This window comes from Anolis sagrei, chromosome 6 (assembly GCF_037176765.1).
Source record: "Anolis sagrei isolate rAnoSag1 chromosome 6, rAnoSag1.mat, whole genome shotgun sequence".
Lineage (NCBI taxonomy): Eukaryota > Metazoa > Chordata > Lepidosauria > Squamata > Dactyloidae > Anolis > Anolis sagrei.
In genome coordinates, this window is record NC_090026.1 from 34,952,997 (window position 1) to 34,967,011 (window position 14,015).

Consider the following 14,015-nt stretch of genomic DNA (forward strand, 5'->3'; position numbering starts at 1 on the left):
ATAAGACTACTTTTTAACCCGAGAAAATCTTCTCAAAAGTCAGGGGTCGTCTTATACTCAGGAGTCGTCTTATATGCGGGAGTAGCCTTATACGCCAGGAGTCGTCTTATAGAGCGGGTGCTGAAACTTCCAATCTGGATTAGAGAATCTGTGGTTGCTGCATATTGTGGGGGGAGCTCAAAAATGGCAGTGGCCGCATCCCTGCCGTATGCAGCAACTGTATGAAAGCATTAAGGGTAACGCTGTACAAGTACGATAGAAGAAAATCCATTCATCAGGATTCATGGACTTAATGTGGTCCCGATGGTGAGGTGAAGGGACACCTCACCGGGAAGGTGTAAGTGAAGGGCGGAGCAAGCTGCAGGCGTCTGGGGTGCCCGAGATATGGAAAAAAGAGATGGTGTGGCTCTGGGCCCAGAAAAACACAACTCTTTTACCTGTCTGGCCCGCCCTTGTATCCTATTACCTTACCTCCTCCTCTGCCTCTCAGATCTCGCTCCTGAAGATTGCAGTGAAGTGGTGCAGGTGCGTATGTGTGAGATCTGAGAGGCAGAGAAGGAGGTACAGTAATAGGAAAATTACCATATTGAAATAAAATCTGATGCTTTTAAAATTTGGTGTGTGTTGGAAGAGGGGTAGTCTTATACAGCGAGTATATCCCAAACTCTATATTTTTACTGGAAAAGTTGGGGGTCGTCTTATACACCCAGTTGTCTTATATGCCAGAATATACAATAATTGCCAATGAGCAAATATGTTGTTCTTTTGTGCAAGGTTTGTAAAAGGAAAGTTCAACTGTAAATATAAACAAGCAAGACAGACCTCCATTTGGAGAACACAGTTACCTTTTGAATACTATTGTGCCACCTTATGCACACTCTTCAACTTTGGCAAATACAAACCTAATTAATCCACTCTCATCCCTCTTTTTTGGTTGCTTTTATGATATCCTAATTTTTCTTTCTTCCTCCCACTTTTCCCTTTTGCCCTCATCTTACTTCAATTGTTACCAAATTTGAAATGCAAAAGCACTCAAGAGGAATGGGGCAGAATCTTGCTCTTCCATGTAGATTCAGGCAAAAGCAAACTTCTGCAACCATTCATAGTTTGAATTTTCTTCTTCAATAATAATGTTTGGCATATTGTCCACACTCTGCTGCTGCTTGATCTGAAATTTTTACCTGAAATTTTTGAGGATATGTGGATGGAAGGTTCTTAAAATGTATCACTACTAATAAAAATGGATTATGCAGCTAATCTATCATTTCTTCCAAAACATGTTTCCTGGTAAGAAATAAAAGGTTGCAAAAACACTGCAGAACATACTGTCTTAGCTTCTCTTTTTAATAAAATTCTGCAGATGGCAGAGGCCAATTGCACATTGAAATGTCATATGGAAGCAGCTCCAGATGTAAGAGACATATAACAGAGATGTCTATCAGTGTATAGCCTTTATTTTGGTGGTTTATATACCATTCAGACAAGGGAGCAAGGAAATATCCATAATTATCTTTCTATCTGCAGGCTGAGTTCAGAGACACTATGGCAATCAAAATGGTAAAATGCCAATTTTCTTATATAACAGGCATCGGCGAACTTAGATCCTCCAGGTGTTTTGGATTCAGAATTGTGGGAGTTGAAGTTTGCCCATGCCTGTCATATAGTATGAATATGATAGTTATTTCTGAGCATCTCTTTCTTAGAGTTAAAATTTCAAGTTGCTTCTGACTTATGATGAGTAAGGCAATGCCATCATGGGGTCTTCTTGGTAAGGTTTGTTCAGAGAAAGTTTGCCTTTGTCTTCCTTTGAGGCCGAGAAAGTGTGACTTGCCCAAGTTCATCAAGTGGGTTTCCATGGCCAAGCAGGAGATAATATACCAGACTAAATTAAATCTAGGAATTGTGTTGCTCATTGTGACCTGGAACTCTCTAATGCTCATTGTTTAAAATGTATTTCTTCTCCCTTCAAGACTTTCTTACCTGTACAGTTTGAGAGTGATAGTTCCATAAACAATGGCAAAACCCAGCATGCGCACCCAACGCAACACTATACAGCGAAAGATGCTCGGCTTGAAGTAAAGGATGAACACCTACGTGAAAAGAAAGGACAAGAAAGAAGGTTGAGGTATGGATATAGTAATTTATTTTTCCCAGTCTTCTCACTTAATAATAATAATAATAATAATAGGTAAAAATTTCCCTTGACATTAAGTCTAGTCGTGTCCTACTCTGGGGGATGGTGCTCTTCTCCATTTCCAAATGAAAGAGCTGGCATTGTCCATAGACACCTCTAAGATCATGTGGCCAGGATGAGTGCATGGAGTGGTGTTACCTTCCCACAGAAGCGGTACCTATTGATCTACTCAAATTTGCATGTTTTCGAACTACTAGGTTAGCAGAAACTGGGCCTACAGAGGGAGCTCACCCCACTCCCCGGATTTGAACTGCCAAGTTTTCAGTCAGCAGGTTAATCAGCTCAGGACATAGTAGTAGTAGTAGTAGTAGTAGTAATAATTCAGACAGACAGAGTTTTGGAGCACAATACTCCTGACCTCACAATCATGTTAAAAAACAAAGTATGGATTGTCGATGTTGCAATCCCAGGTGACAGCAGGATTGAAGAGAAACAATTGGAAAAGATGACACGATATGAGGATTTAAAGATCGAACTGCAAAGACTCTGGAACAAGCCAGAAAAGTGGTCCCAGTGGTGATCGGCACACTGGGTGCAGTGCCTAAAGACCTTGGCCTGTACTTAAACACAATCAGCACTGACAAAATTACAATTTGCCAGCTGCAAAAGGCCACCTTACTGGGATCTGCACGCATTATTCACTGATACATCACACAGTCCTAGACACTTGGGAAGTATCCGACATGTGATCCAATACAACAGCCAGCAGAGTAATCTTGTTTGCTGTGGACTCATCTTGTTGTGTTTTAAATAATAATAATAATAATAATAATAATAATAATAATAATAATAATAATTTGTTTGTAACCCATCCTATCTCCCTGGGGGACTCAGTGCAGTTTATATTACATTAATATATTCAAAATACATTTGTTAATGTGCTTTTTCTAGCCAGTCAACATTAGGAAGACCTGGTTACAGCTACTAATGTTTTAAGCATGAAGGCATCATTAGACCAACTTGAAAATAAATTATTAAAAATAGGGAGATACTTGGAGTTAATTGTGTTTCTGCACAACCAGTTATACTACTACTGTGATATAACAAAAGATAACTGTTGGGGGCTGTCATTCCAATTGCCTTTAGTTATTTAAATAGTTGCATGGCATTCATCACTTCACTGCTTAAGGCTGTTTAGTACCAGAATCAAGTGGCTTGCAACAGTCTCTGTGTTCTTAAAAAGTAAAGTCACCTTTCGAAAGGCAAGAGTTCCTTAATTTCTTAGAATTAAAAACTGCTCTGGTAGCTACCCACCTATTTTGGCTTCGGGACTGTTACTAGTAACTTTAAAAAAATATAACTTTTTAAAATATGACATCTGGCACAATGTAGAGAGACAGGCACTGAATGGATCCAAGTCTCACATGTAAGAGGCCAGTCCAAGGAAACAAAAGCTCAGACTTAAACATTCAGCCTTTGGGGGATGTCTGCCTCCAAACAGTCAGCTAGCCAGATTCCCCATGGTCTTTCACAAATAGCATTGTAATAATTTTCAATTCTTATTGTTGACTCCTCAGGATCTGACTCTATGGATTAATAAATCTTCAGAACATTATGGCTGTTTTTCTGGTTTATGTAGCTATCTAGGGTTATGGCTCTATATTCCACAGAAATTGGCTCAGGGCACAGAATCCATCATCTCAGGAAGCCGCGTTTCCATTATTATTGAAAAGCATTGCAAATATCTAGCTATCAAGTCTCAAAAGCCAGGATTAGAAATATACTGGCAGCTCCTGGAAATCTTTAGAGAAACTAAGAGCCCAGGGTAAATGTCCTGTGATCAGTGGGGCAGCCTTTAAAGGTTTGCATTGATTGCTCTTTGCCCTTTCACATAACCAGCAGGAGCCAAATCAATTATACATGCTAAAGATAAATATGTGAATCTGGTATATTTGCCTGATTATATCAGGTCAGGGCCTGGCCAATAAGTTTGATTGCCCGTGAACAAAGAACAAGATGGCCTGTCCACATGATATGCAGACAGAAGGGAAGCAGTTAAATTTTACTAGAAATTATTTATTTATTTATGTCATTTATATGCCGCCCTTCTCACCCCAAGGGGGACTCAGAGCAGCTTACAAGATATACACACACACAATATATTATGTTATTAGCATAGTACAATATCAGAGGGATGGATCCCTCTGCTGAGTGCAGCAGACTGCTTTAGGTGGTGTAGGACAGGGGTCCTCAAACTTTTAAAGCAGGGGTACAGTTCATATTTGGAAAAAAAACCCCATGAATTTCAATGCATGCTGCACATATCTTATTTGTACTGCAAAGAAGTAGGAGGAGGAGGAGGAGGAGGAGGAAGAACAATGTTTACCTTCAAAAACTTGCTAGTATTTCAATGGGAAATGTGGGCATGTTTTGGCCAGTGAGATACTCCAGTTAATTATGATTATTTACCTGTCCGAACGTATTCTCCCCTATGAAAAATCAAGGGCATTAAGATCTTATGGAGAGGCTCTGCTCTCGGTTCTGCCACCTTCGCAGTCGCGTTTAGTGGGGATGAGAGACAGGGCCTTTTTTGTGGTGGCTCCCCAGCTATGAAACTCTCTCCCGAATGAAATTAGATCTGTTTTAAAGGTTGTTTGTGAGCATTGAATACTTGCTGTTAGCCGGTCTGAGTCCCTCTACAGAGGTACAGAAGATCAGGATACAAAAGTTTTAAATAAAAATAAATAAATTGTTATGTGCCTTCAAATCATTTCAGACTGAGGGCTATCCTGAGTCTAAAGTTTTGGGCAGGGGTTGGGAAAATGATCTTGGAAGGTCGCCAAATCTAGCCTGTAGGCCTTAATTTGGTAACCCTTGGTGTAGAAAAATTGAGCTATGTATACCACATTATGGTATATAGAGCTCAATTTTCATCACAAAGTAGTGTTGAGGAGTTTTTATATCACTATCATCCAGCATCTGTCAATGGAGACTGACATCTTTCTCTAGGGCGTGGTCTGATTGCTCAGCGTTTTCTCTGCTAGCCTAGCTGATCTCCTTCTGACTTGTTTCTTCCTTCGACGTTGCTGACACATAGGGATTTCTGATATGTCTGCCACCTCATCTCCTTCGCCACTTAGCCCCAAATCCCCAAGTGCAGCTTCTTCATCCATCTCTCCTCCTTCTCCCTCAGAATCAGAAGAGCACTCCACAACAGGATGCAGCTTTCCCTTTACTCTATGTATCTTGAGGTTGTGGGCGGGGCTGCAGACCACATGATCAGATTTGGAACTGCTCAAAGCTCAGGCTCCATTTTAGACTTCAGACTTCATTAGAGCACAGACTCCATGGGACGCCATGAAACTTTGGACTCTTAAGAGCAAACTCATGTTGCTGTGGATTATAAAAAAGATGCCTGGTGTTATCTGCATAGAGAAACGATTTCAAATCCTATCTGTAACTGGATTGACAAGTTATGTACCTGCATGCTGAATGCATGAAGGTTATGGGGAAACCAGATATGTTACTTTTAACAAAGTCTACTTTATTTTTGTCTCTTGAGACCATGATCTAGAAACAAGATGTTTTATGGAAGAGTAGATGTTTTTGGGCATTGAAAAAGAACACTTCTGAAAAACCGTTATATTTTGCACATTGACATAATCGCTGTTCCTAACAGATCAGAGACAACCTGGTTATCATTCTAACAACTGAAAACCAAATTGCCTTAATTCATGTAGTTATATACAACTAAAGAGAAGATTTTACACAAATGAGTGTTTTGGCTCTTCTCTGGAAGATCAGACTTTTTCAAACCGTTATGATTTTCAAATGGTTGTGAATGCCAGTTTTCTCCAAAAGGTTATGGAGATTGTGGTTTTTCAAAAGGTTATGATCTCTAAAAGGTCATGCCTTTGAAAGGTGAAACATCGGGAAATAATGCTTCTAGAACATAGCTATATAGCCTGAAAAACCTGCAACATCCCCAAAAGTTCTCCGAGGGGGCATTTCCATCACGGTTGGAGGCCTTCTGCAAACTTCAGCGTGCATCCTGTTGTTAATAATATCGTTCAACCTGTTTAACAATCCCCTTGATGTTGCTTTTGTGGTAATAAAATCTGTTTTGCATTCAACCCATTAGATCCAACCCAGATACTCACAGGAAAGTAGAGCAGGAGTGAGCCAAAGAGTATCGTCTCCAGAAGAAGAACTCCTGAAGCCCGAATCCTCTAGGAAAACAGAGATGAATGTGAAATGGTGGTGCTCCCAACACAACCGAGGATGAATGGTCGCTTTGGAGGCAGTGCTTGACATTCAAATCAGGTAGAAAATAAATTGGAAATGGGATAGTGGTGATATGTTCTGAGTCTGAGAAACATACACTCTAATTCAGCTTTTCCCAAACAAATTTAGCTTTTTCTCATGTCCTATTGGACTATAATATGCATCATCTCACTGGTCATGGCAGTTGGGATAATGGGAATTGTAGATAACACCTCTGGAAGGTGTCCCATTGAGAAACGTTCATTTTGGTCCCTGTCCTTTTTGAAATCCACCCAGTCTTACCAGTGCTTGGCACTGCCCTTACCTTGCTCTTCCTGAAGTGGTAGGAGACCAGCATACTGAAGAAAACAGCCAGCATGCAGAAAGCCTGGAAAGCCAGGACTGCAGCTCGCAAGGACCAGTCTTCCTGGATTAGACATGGTGTGTCATCGATGCAGGTGGTACATCCTTCCTGACAGGGGCGACACTCCAGCAAGTTCCCAGAATCCATTGTTCCATACTGGGAAGCCCGTTCCCCTGTTAGGTTTGCAAAAGGAGTCTGTTAAAATAGCAGCTCTCAGTTCATGATTGCTATTGCTGGTTACCTTCTCAGATTTATCTATGTCCTGAGAAATCTGTGCAATTTTTTTAAGAGAGAAAGAAGCTGTAAAACAACAACACTTCCAGAAAAATAAATATAAAAGCTTTCATGGCCAGAATCACTGGGTTGCTGTGAGTTTTCCAGGCTGTATGCTATGCTCCAGAAGCATGCTCTCCTGATGTTTCACCCACATTTATGACAAGCATCCTCGGAGATTGTGAGGTCTGTTGGAAACAAGGCAAGTGGGGACCATCAAACGCAGCATTGTCCAAACACAAATCAAAGAATGTGAGAGGCACTGCAGATTAATTCAGCCAGAGAAGTCAGCCATAGCAGAGCACCTGATGAACCAACCTGGACACAGCATATTATTTGAGAACACAGAAATGCTGGACCACTTTAACTACCACCATGTCAGACTACACAGAGAAGCCATTGAAATCCACAAGCATGTGGACAATTTCAATAGAAAGGAAGAAACCATGAAAATGAACAAAATCTGGCTGCCAGTAATAAAAAACTCTAAAATTGATGAGGAGATATTGGAAAAATGGATATTTATTGATTGATTTATGCATAAAAATCATATGTACTTTAAATGTATAGGAAAATCTAGTTCCCTCTGTGTAGCTGACAGGCAAGCAAGCGGCTTGTCTCCAAAAGGGGCTGAAGAGGAAGGGGGGCATGCATTCCAGAAGAGAGATAAGCCCGTTGGAGAAGCCCGTGCTAGGACGATGAAGCACCTCTGACAGGTCAGAGTAGGCCCCTTGATCGATGACTGCAAAATGCCTGCTCTTCAGCTAGACACAGAGACATGTTTTTGCATGTTGGAGGTTGGAACCTGATATTCTTATGATGCCAGGATGACGTAGGGATGATGATGATTGTATGAAGATGTATGTTCTTTGTTTCATTCCTATTGGAGACTATAAAAGGCCAGTCCACACCTTGATCGGGGCTCTGGGTTTTGCTTTTTGGGCCACGAGTCCACCAGAGTCACCAGCTGGAAATAAAGCCGTACCTTTTCTTAATCTCCAGAAAGGATGTCTCTTGGTAATTATCTCTCCTTTCCTCAAAACCTATTTCCCTGCCATTTCAAAATCAGGACAGTAAATGAAGAGCAACATTAAAAAAACAGGGGAATTCCAGACCAGAATCAATCAAGGCCAGCTAACACCTCCCAACAAAGGATTCTCCCAGGCAGGGAGCAGCCAGGCTTTGAAGCTGCAAGGCCACTCAATGCTAATCAAGATGGCCAATTGTAACCTTCACATACATGACTTCTTTCACCCACCCTGGACATTCCATATTTACCATATACCATATTTACTCCAATCTAATGCTCTGTTTTTTTGACGAAAAGATCTCATTAAAATAAGGCTGCGCATTACAGTCATGTAATAGGGTCATCTTAGTGCTGAGCCAAAGCAAAATGGGAGTCTGCTTTAGGACACCTGTAATAGAATAGCCAGGGCTCAGTGCTATGCAATCATTGGATCTGTAGTTTGGTGAAGCATTAGCATTTTTGGCAGAGAAGTCTCAATGCCTTGTCAAACTACAGCTCCCAGGATCCCATGGCATTGAACCTAGGCCATTCTACAGCATAGATGCACCCCAAGTTTTTCTTTTCCATTGCTATAAGCTCTGGTGTACAAAAACTTTTGTTTTAAAAGGAGGAATTCTAAGCAGGCAGCCACTATTAGGCACACCTTTTTGGTGAAATAACAAATAATTGACTTTTGGTCACTGTGCATAACATTTGGCAGCAAATACTTTTTTTGGTTTCAAGCTTTTGAAAATTGAGATGCACATTAGAGTCAATGGCGCAAATAAGCTTGAGGAAATACGGAGTAATTCTAATTCCTATCCCTCAATAAATGCCAATTTTTAAATGGTTGCTCCAACAGTTTATCCTAATAATTTGAAAATAACAACAACAACAACAACAACAACAATAATAATAATAATAATAAAAAAACATCAAACTACTCTGGGACTTCCGAATTCAGACTGACAGAGTTTTGGAGCACAATACTCCTGACCTCATGATCACTGAAAAAAGAAGTAGTATGGATCGTCAATGTTGCAATCCCAGGAGACAGCAGGAGTAACAAGAAGCAATTGGAAAAGCTTACACAATATGATGATTTAAAGATTGAACTGCAAAGACTTTGGAGATCAGGTAAAAATGATTCCAGTGGTGATCGGCACACTGGATGCAGTGTCTAAAGACCTTGGCCTGCACTTAAAAACAATTGGCACTGAAAAAATCACCACCTGTTAGCTACAAAAGGCCGGTCTGAGTCCCTCTACGGAGGTTGAGAAGATCGGGATATAAAAGTTTTAAATAAATAATAAATAAATCCTGCTCAGATTTGCATGGATTATTCACCGATACATCACACAGTCCTAGACACTTGGGAAGTGACCAATGTGTGATCAAATACAAAAGCCAGCATAGTGATCTTGTTCGCTGTGTACTAATTTTGTTATATATCAGATGATGATTATGATAATAATAATAATAATAATAATGGCATCCTGTTTTCAGTCAGAGCTTATATCCCCTGCACCAAGTTCTAGTCCCTTGCAAATTAATCTGGATTGTACATACTGAATTTTCTCTTATAATACCACTCCATTATTCTTCTGTCCTGCAGAGATAAATACTTGTCCTAATTTTGTATGACTCAGATATTTTTATCCTTCTTTATAATGTGCAACCTTTCTTATAGACAAATTATATCCACATTAAATTTTCTAAAATAATTTAAAAGTATTTCTCCCTTCCATTTTTTTAAAGGAAAAAATCTGGAATCTGTCATGAGCCAGTTAGTCATATGAGTCCCCAGCAGCAGCACTCCGCGCGTCACCAAATCCTCTTCCCTAACCCATCTACGTTGTTGACCTAGTCGTTGATTTACAACTGTTAATTACATTCCTTGATTACATCCCTTGTTTAAAGTGACACTCTCTGATTTAAACACTCCAGGTTCTCGTTGATGTAATTTCACATGCACTGAACCTGCTATCTGGTGTGATAAAAGGGTCAGTACGAGGAAAGCTATTTCCTGGGACCATCTGAAAATCTTGATAGATAGCAGAAACAGAGAATGTGGCTTTAACTAAATGGTTAATATTTCTCTGATTGTTCTGCTGTGAGTTGTCCGGGCTGTATGACCATGTTCCAGAAGCATTCTCTCCTGCCGTTTCACCCACATCTATGGCAGGCATCCTCAGAGGTTGTGAGGTCTGCTGGAAACTAAGCAAGTGAGGTTTATATATCTGTGGAATGTCCAGGGTGGGAGAAAGAACTCTTGTCTGTTGGATACAAGTGTGAATGTTGCAATTGGCCACCTTGATTAGCATTGAATAGCCTTGCAGCTTCAAAGCCTGGCTGCTTCCTGCCTGGGAGAATATTTTGTTGGGAGGTGTTGGCTGGCCCTGATTATTTTCTGTCTGGAATTCTTCTGTTTTCTCAATGTTTTTCTTTATTTACTGTCCTGATTTCAGAGTTTTTTTAAATATTGGTAGCCAGGTTTTGTTCATTTTCATGGTTTCCTCTTTCTGTTGAAATTGTCCACATGCTTGTGGATTTCATTGTCTTCTCTGTGTAGTTTAACATTTTGGTTGTTAGAGTGGTCCAGCATTTCTATGTTCTCAAATAATATGCTGTGTCCAGGTTGGTTTATCAGGTGCCCTCCTATGGCTGACTTCTCTGGCAAACTCACAGCAACCCAGTGATTCCGGCCATGAAAGCCTTCGACAACACGTTTCTCTGATTGCTTACATGAGGAAAACAATATGTAAGGATACACAAAGTGGATTCTGAAATCATCTGTTTGTCACACTGTAGATCATACAACTACCCTTTTCTGTTGCAGAAATAAAGTTTTTAAAAGCTTTTTGCTCTGTGCCTTGCAATCTTGGACCAAGCTGCTAGGCACAACCCACACTCTTGCAATAGCAATAATTTCGTTTCTGGAACAAAATCCGTTACAAAACATTCTGATAGTACATATATCTAGTACAAGAAATCAATATTACTGACATGCCTACATTGCACAAAGGAATCACAAAGAAAGTTAGAAATGAACAAACAAAACAATGCTACTGTAGTAAATGGAAATGGCCTCGTGTTGTTTGTGACCTGCTTGCAAATCATTCAAATCTATTATAGTCAAGGTTGCCAATTTTCCAGTAGTAGCCCAAAGGATCAGCTGCAAATTCCTAAAGAATCAGCAAAGGATTGATAAGGAGATCAGTTGTTGTAGCTGCTATTATTATTGTTGGTTCAATATTTTATTCAAAGGCTAAGATAATATGACTTGGCCAAGGTCACACAGTAAGTATCTGTGGCCAAGCAGGAATTCACACTGTGATCTTTCAGAATCTTAGTCCAGAACTGGATCTCACATTAATGACAATATATGAGCAAGTTGTTGGGAATCAGAGCTGTTAGGCTAAAAAAAATAACCGTCACTTGCAGGCCCGTAGCCAGGATTTCGATTCGCATGAGCGGGGGGGGGGGGGGGGGGGGGGGTCTGAGTCTGAGTGAAAGAGGGTCTACCCTAGCAAACCTTTTGCATCGTTACCCCAATACCCCCATGCATATGGGAAATATTGAGTATCATGATCAGATCATGATATGAATAAACATAACAGTTTAAATAATGCACCAGTAAGGCCTTCTCGCAAACCACCATGAGAATTTCGGGGGGGGGGGGGGGGGGCTGAAGCCCCTCAAGCCCCCCCCCCCCGGCTACATGCCTGGTCACTTGGGGTGATTCCACCATAAATATAGCAGAGTGCTAGAAGTAAACTTCATAACCAGCAGAAACTTACATGTGGTGAGTCAGGATTCGCTTCCATTCAACAGGATGATACAGGATTGCATAGTCAGAACTTTAGGTTCAAAATAGTTATTGAAGGAAATCCATTCTAGATAGAAAAGGTCTTGGAGCTAACCAACTTACTAAGCTAATCTTCCTAGGAAAGTAAAAGGATAAAATATCAAAAGTATCCATGTAGCTACATTTTGTCTGGAGAAAGGCAAAATGCGTCCTCATTGAAAGGTAGACAAAGGCAGAGAGAGAGCCAACAATGGAGAAAAAAACACATGGCAAAAAGACCAGGGCAATAAACATACCTTTAAAGAGGAAGTTACCTCATCCCGCACTAAGATTCAATTGCTATATCTTCAAAGTGGGGAGGAGATAGTGGCAAGCAAGAAGAGTAAAGATGAAGCTCCTTCTGGGGAAAGTACGCATAGGAATGTGGGGAAAGGAATCCCACACTCTAATCCTATATCTAAGCCCTATATCCAACTCATTGAGGACTGGAGACTTGTGCAGTCAATTAAGTAAAGAAATAGACAAATATATTCAATCACAGACAGTGAAAATGCTTTAAATCAATGCTATTACCTACCAGTCTGGTCCTTATTTGTGGAGTCAGGGGAGGAGGAAGAGGAGGTGGCAGATCTGCTGGCTCCATAGAAACCTGGTTTGCAGATACAAAGGTATTTTCCAAGCACAAAGCCCTGGTTTTCCTGTGGAATACACTAAAAGAAGAAAGGCATGTTTTTAAGCTTGTCTCTACCTTTCTTTTCAGGATATGGTGATCGTTGAAAATGGCAATAGTTTTAAGTCCCCAAAATAGTTAAGTCTGTTTTGTCTGCTTATCAAACATTCTTTCCAGTTACCTTTTATTGCTTGTTCAAATGCAAACTAATACCAGGATACCCAGGGGTATATTTATTTATTTATTTAGAGTTTTTATACCCCGGTCTTCTCACTTCCGGGAGGGACTCAGGCCGGCTAACAACATAAAATTCAATACAATAAGAAAAACATTATAGGTCATCAATATAAAATACATTAAAATACACTTCATACAATTCATACAAATTACAGCAAAAATCAGTTCGTCCAAAAGAATCACAAATACATCGCCATCCGCCAGAAAGGTCAGCAGTTATTGACTCAGTCATCATTTTGCGAATGCAGTATCCCAAAGCCATGTTTTTGCCTGCTTTCTAAACGTCAGGAGGGAAGAGGCAGATCTAATCTCCATCGGGAGGGAGTTCCAAAGCCGAGGGGCCACCACTGAAAAGACCCTATCCCTCGTCCCCACCAAACGCGATTGCGAAGGCGGTGGGACCGAGAGCAGGGCCCCTCCAGAAGATCTTAACAACCTTGATGGTTCATAGGGGAGAATCCGTTCGGACAGGTAAATAGGGCCAGAGCCGTTTAGGGATTTATAGGTCAACACCAGCACTTTGAATTGTACTCGGAAGTTGATTGGCAGACAGTGGAGCTGGTGCAACAGAGGAGTAGTATGCTCCCTGTACCCCACTCCCATTAGTAATCTGGCTGCCGCTCATTGTACTAGTTGTGGCTTCCGGGCAGTCTTCAGAGGCAACCCCACGTAGAGAGCGTTGCAGTAGTCTATACGGGATGTAACCAGAGCGTGGACCACCATAGCCAAGTCAGACTTCCCAAGGTACGGGCGCAGCTGGCGCACAAGTTTTAATTGTGCAAAAGCTCCCCTGACCACCGCCGAGACCTGGGGTTCCCACGCTCAGCGATGAGTCCAGGATTACTCCCAAGCTGCGAACCTACGCCTTCAGGGAGAGTGTAAGCCTGTCAAGCACAGGCTGTAACCCTATGCTATATTCTCATTCTCAAGTGCTAAAGGTATTTAATATACTAGGTGACGTCGAACCAAAACAAACAAACAAAAACAAAACAACACATATCTGAAAGGACAATCCACAGCACCACAATTCAAAATATGGATATACTTGTACTATATTAAAAGCCCTCAGAACACAAATACTCAAGCACTTTCAATAAATCAAAATGATGTCAATTGCTTTAAAAGATTAGAAACAAATGGATTCAGAATAAATTTCAAAGCAGGTATACTGAGACAGAACAGTCTAGTCATATTCAAAGTGATAGCTGTGTCTCTTTTAGCCGAAATAGGTGTAGTATGATCTCCTTCTCCACCAAC

At 40.8% G+C, this 14,015-nt stretch overlaps 1 protein-coding gene across 1 annotated transcript in view; it reads right to left on the reverse strand.

Annotated features, from left to right (window-relative positions):
- GPR179 (G protein-coupled receptor 179) overlaps window positions 1-14,015 on the reverse strand; it is a 69,725-nt gene that overhangs the window by 18,643 nt on the left and 37,067 nt on the right. Inside the window, exons 3-6 of the mRNA XM_060780913.2 lie at window positions 12,429-12,561; window positions 6,723-6,934; window positions 6,295-6,363; window positions 1,981-2,090 (exon numbers count right to left, since the gene is read on the reverse strand). Coding sequence (XP_060636896.2) covers window positions 1,981-2,090; window positions 6,295-6,363; window positions 6,723-6,934; window positions 12,429-12,561 — 524 coding nt within the window. The remainder of the gene's footprint in view (window positions 1-1,980; window positions 2,091-6,294; window positions 6,364-6,722; window positions 6,935-12,428; window positions 12,562-14,015) is intronic.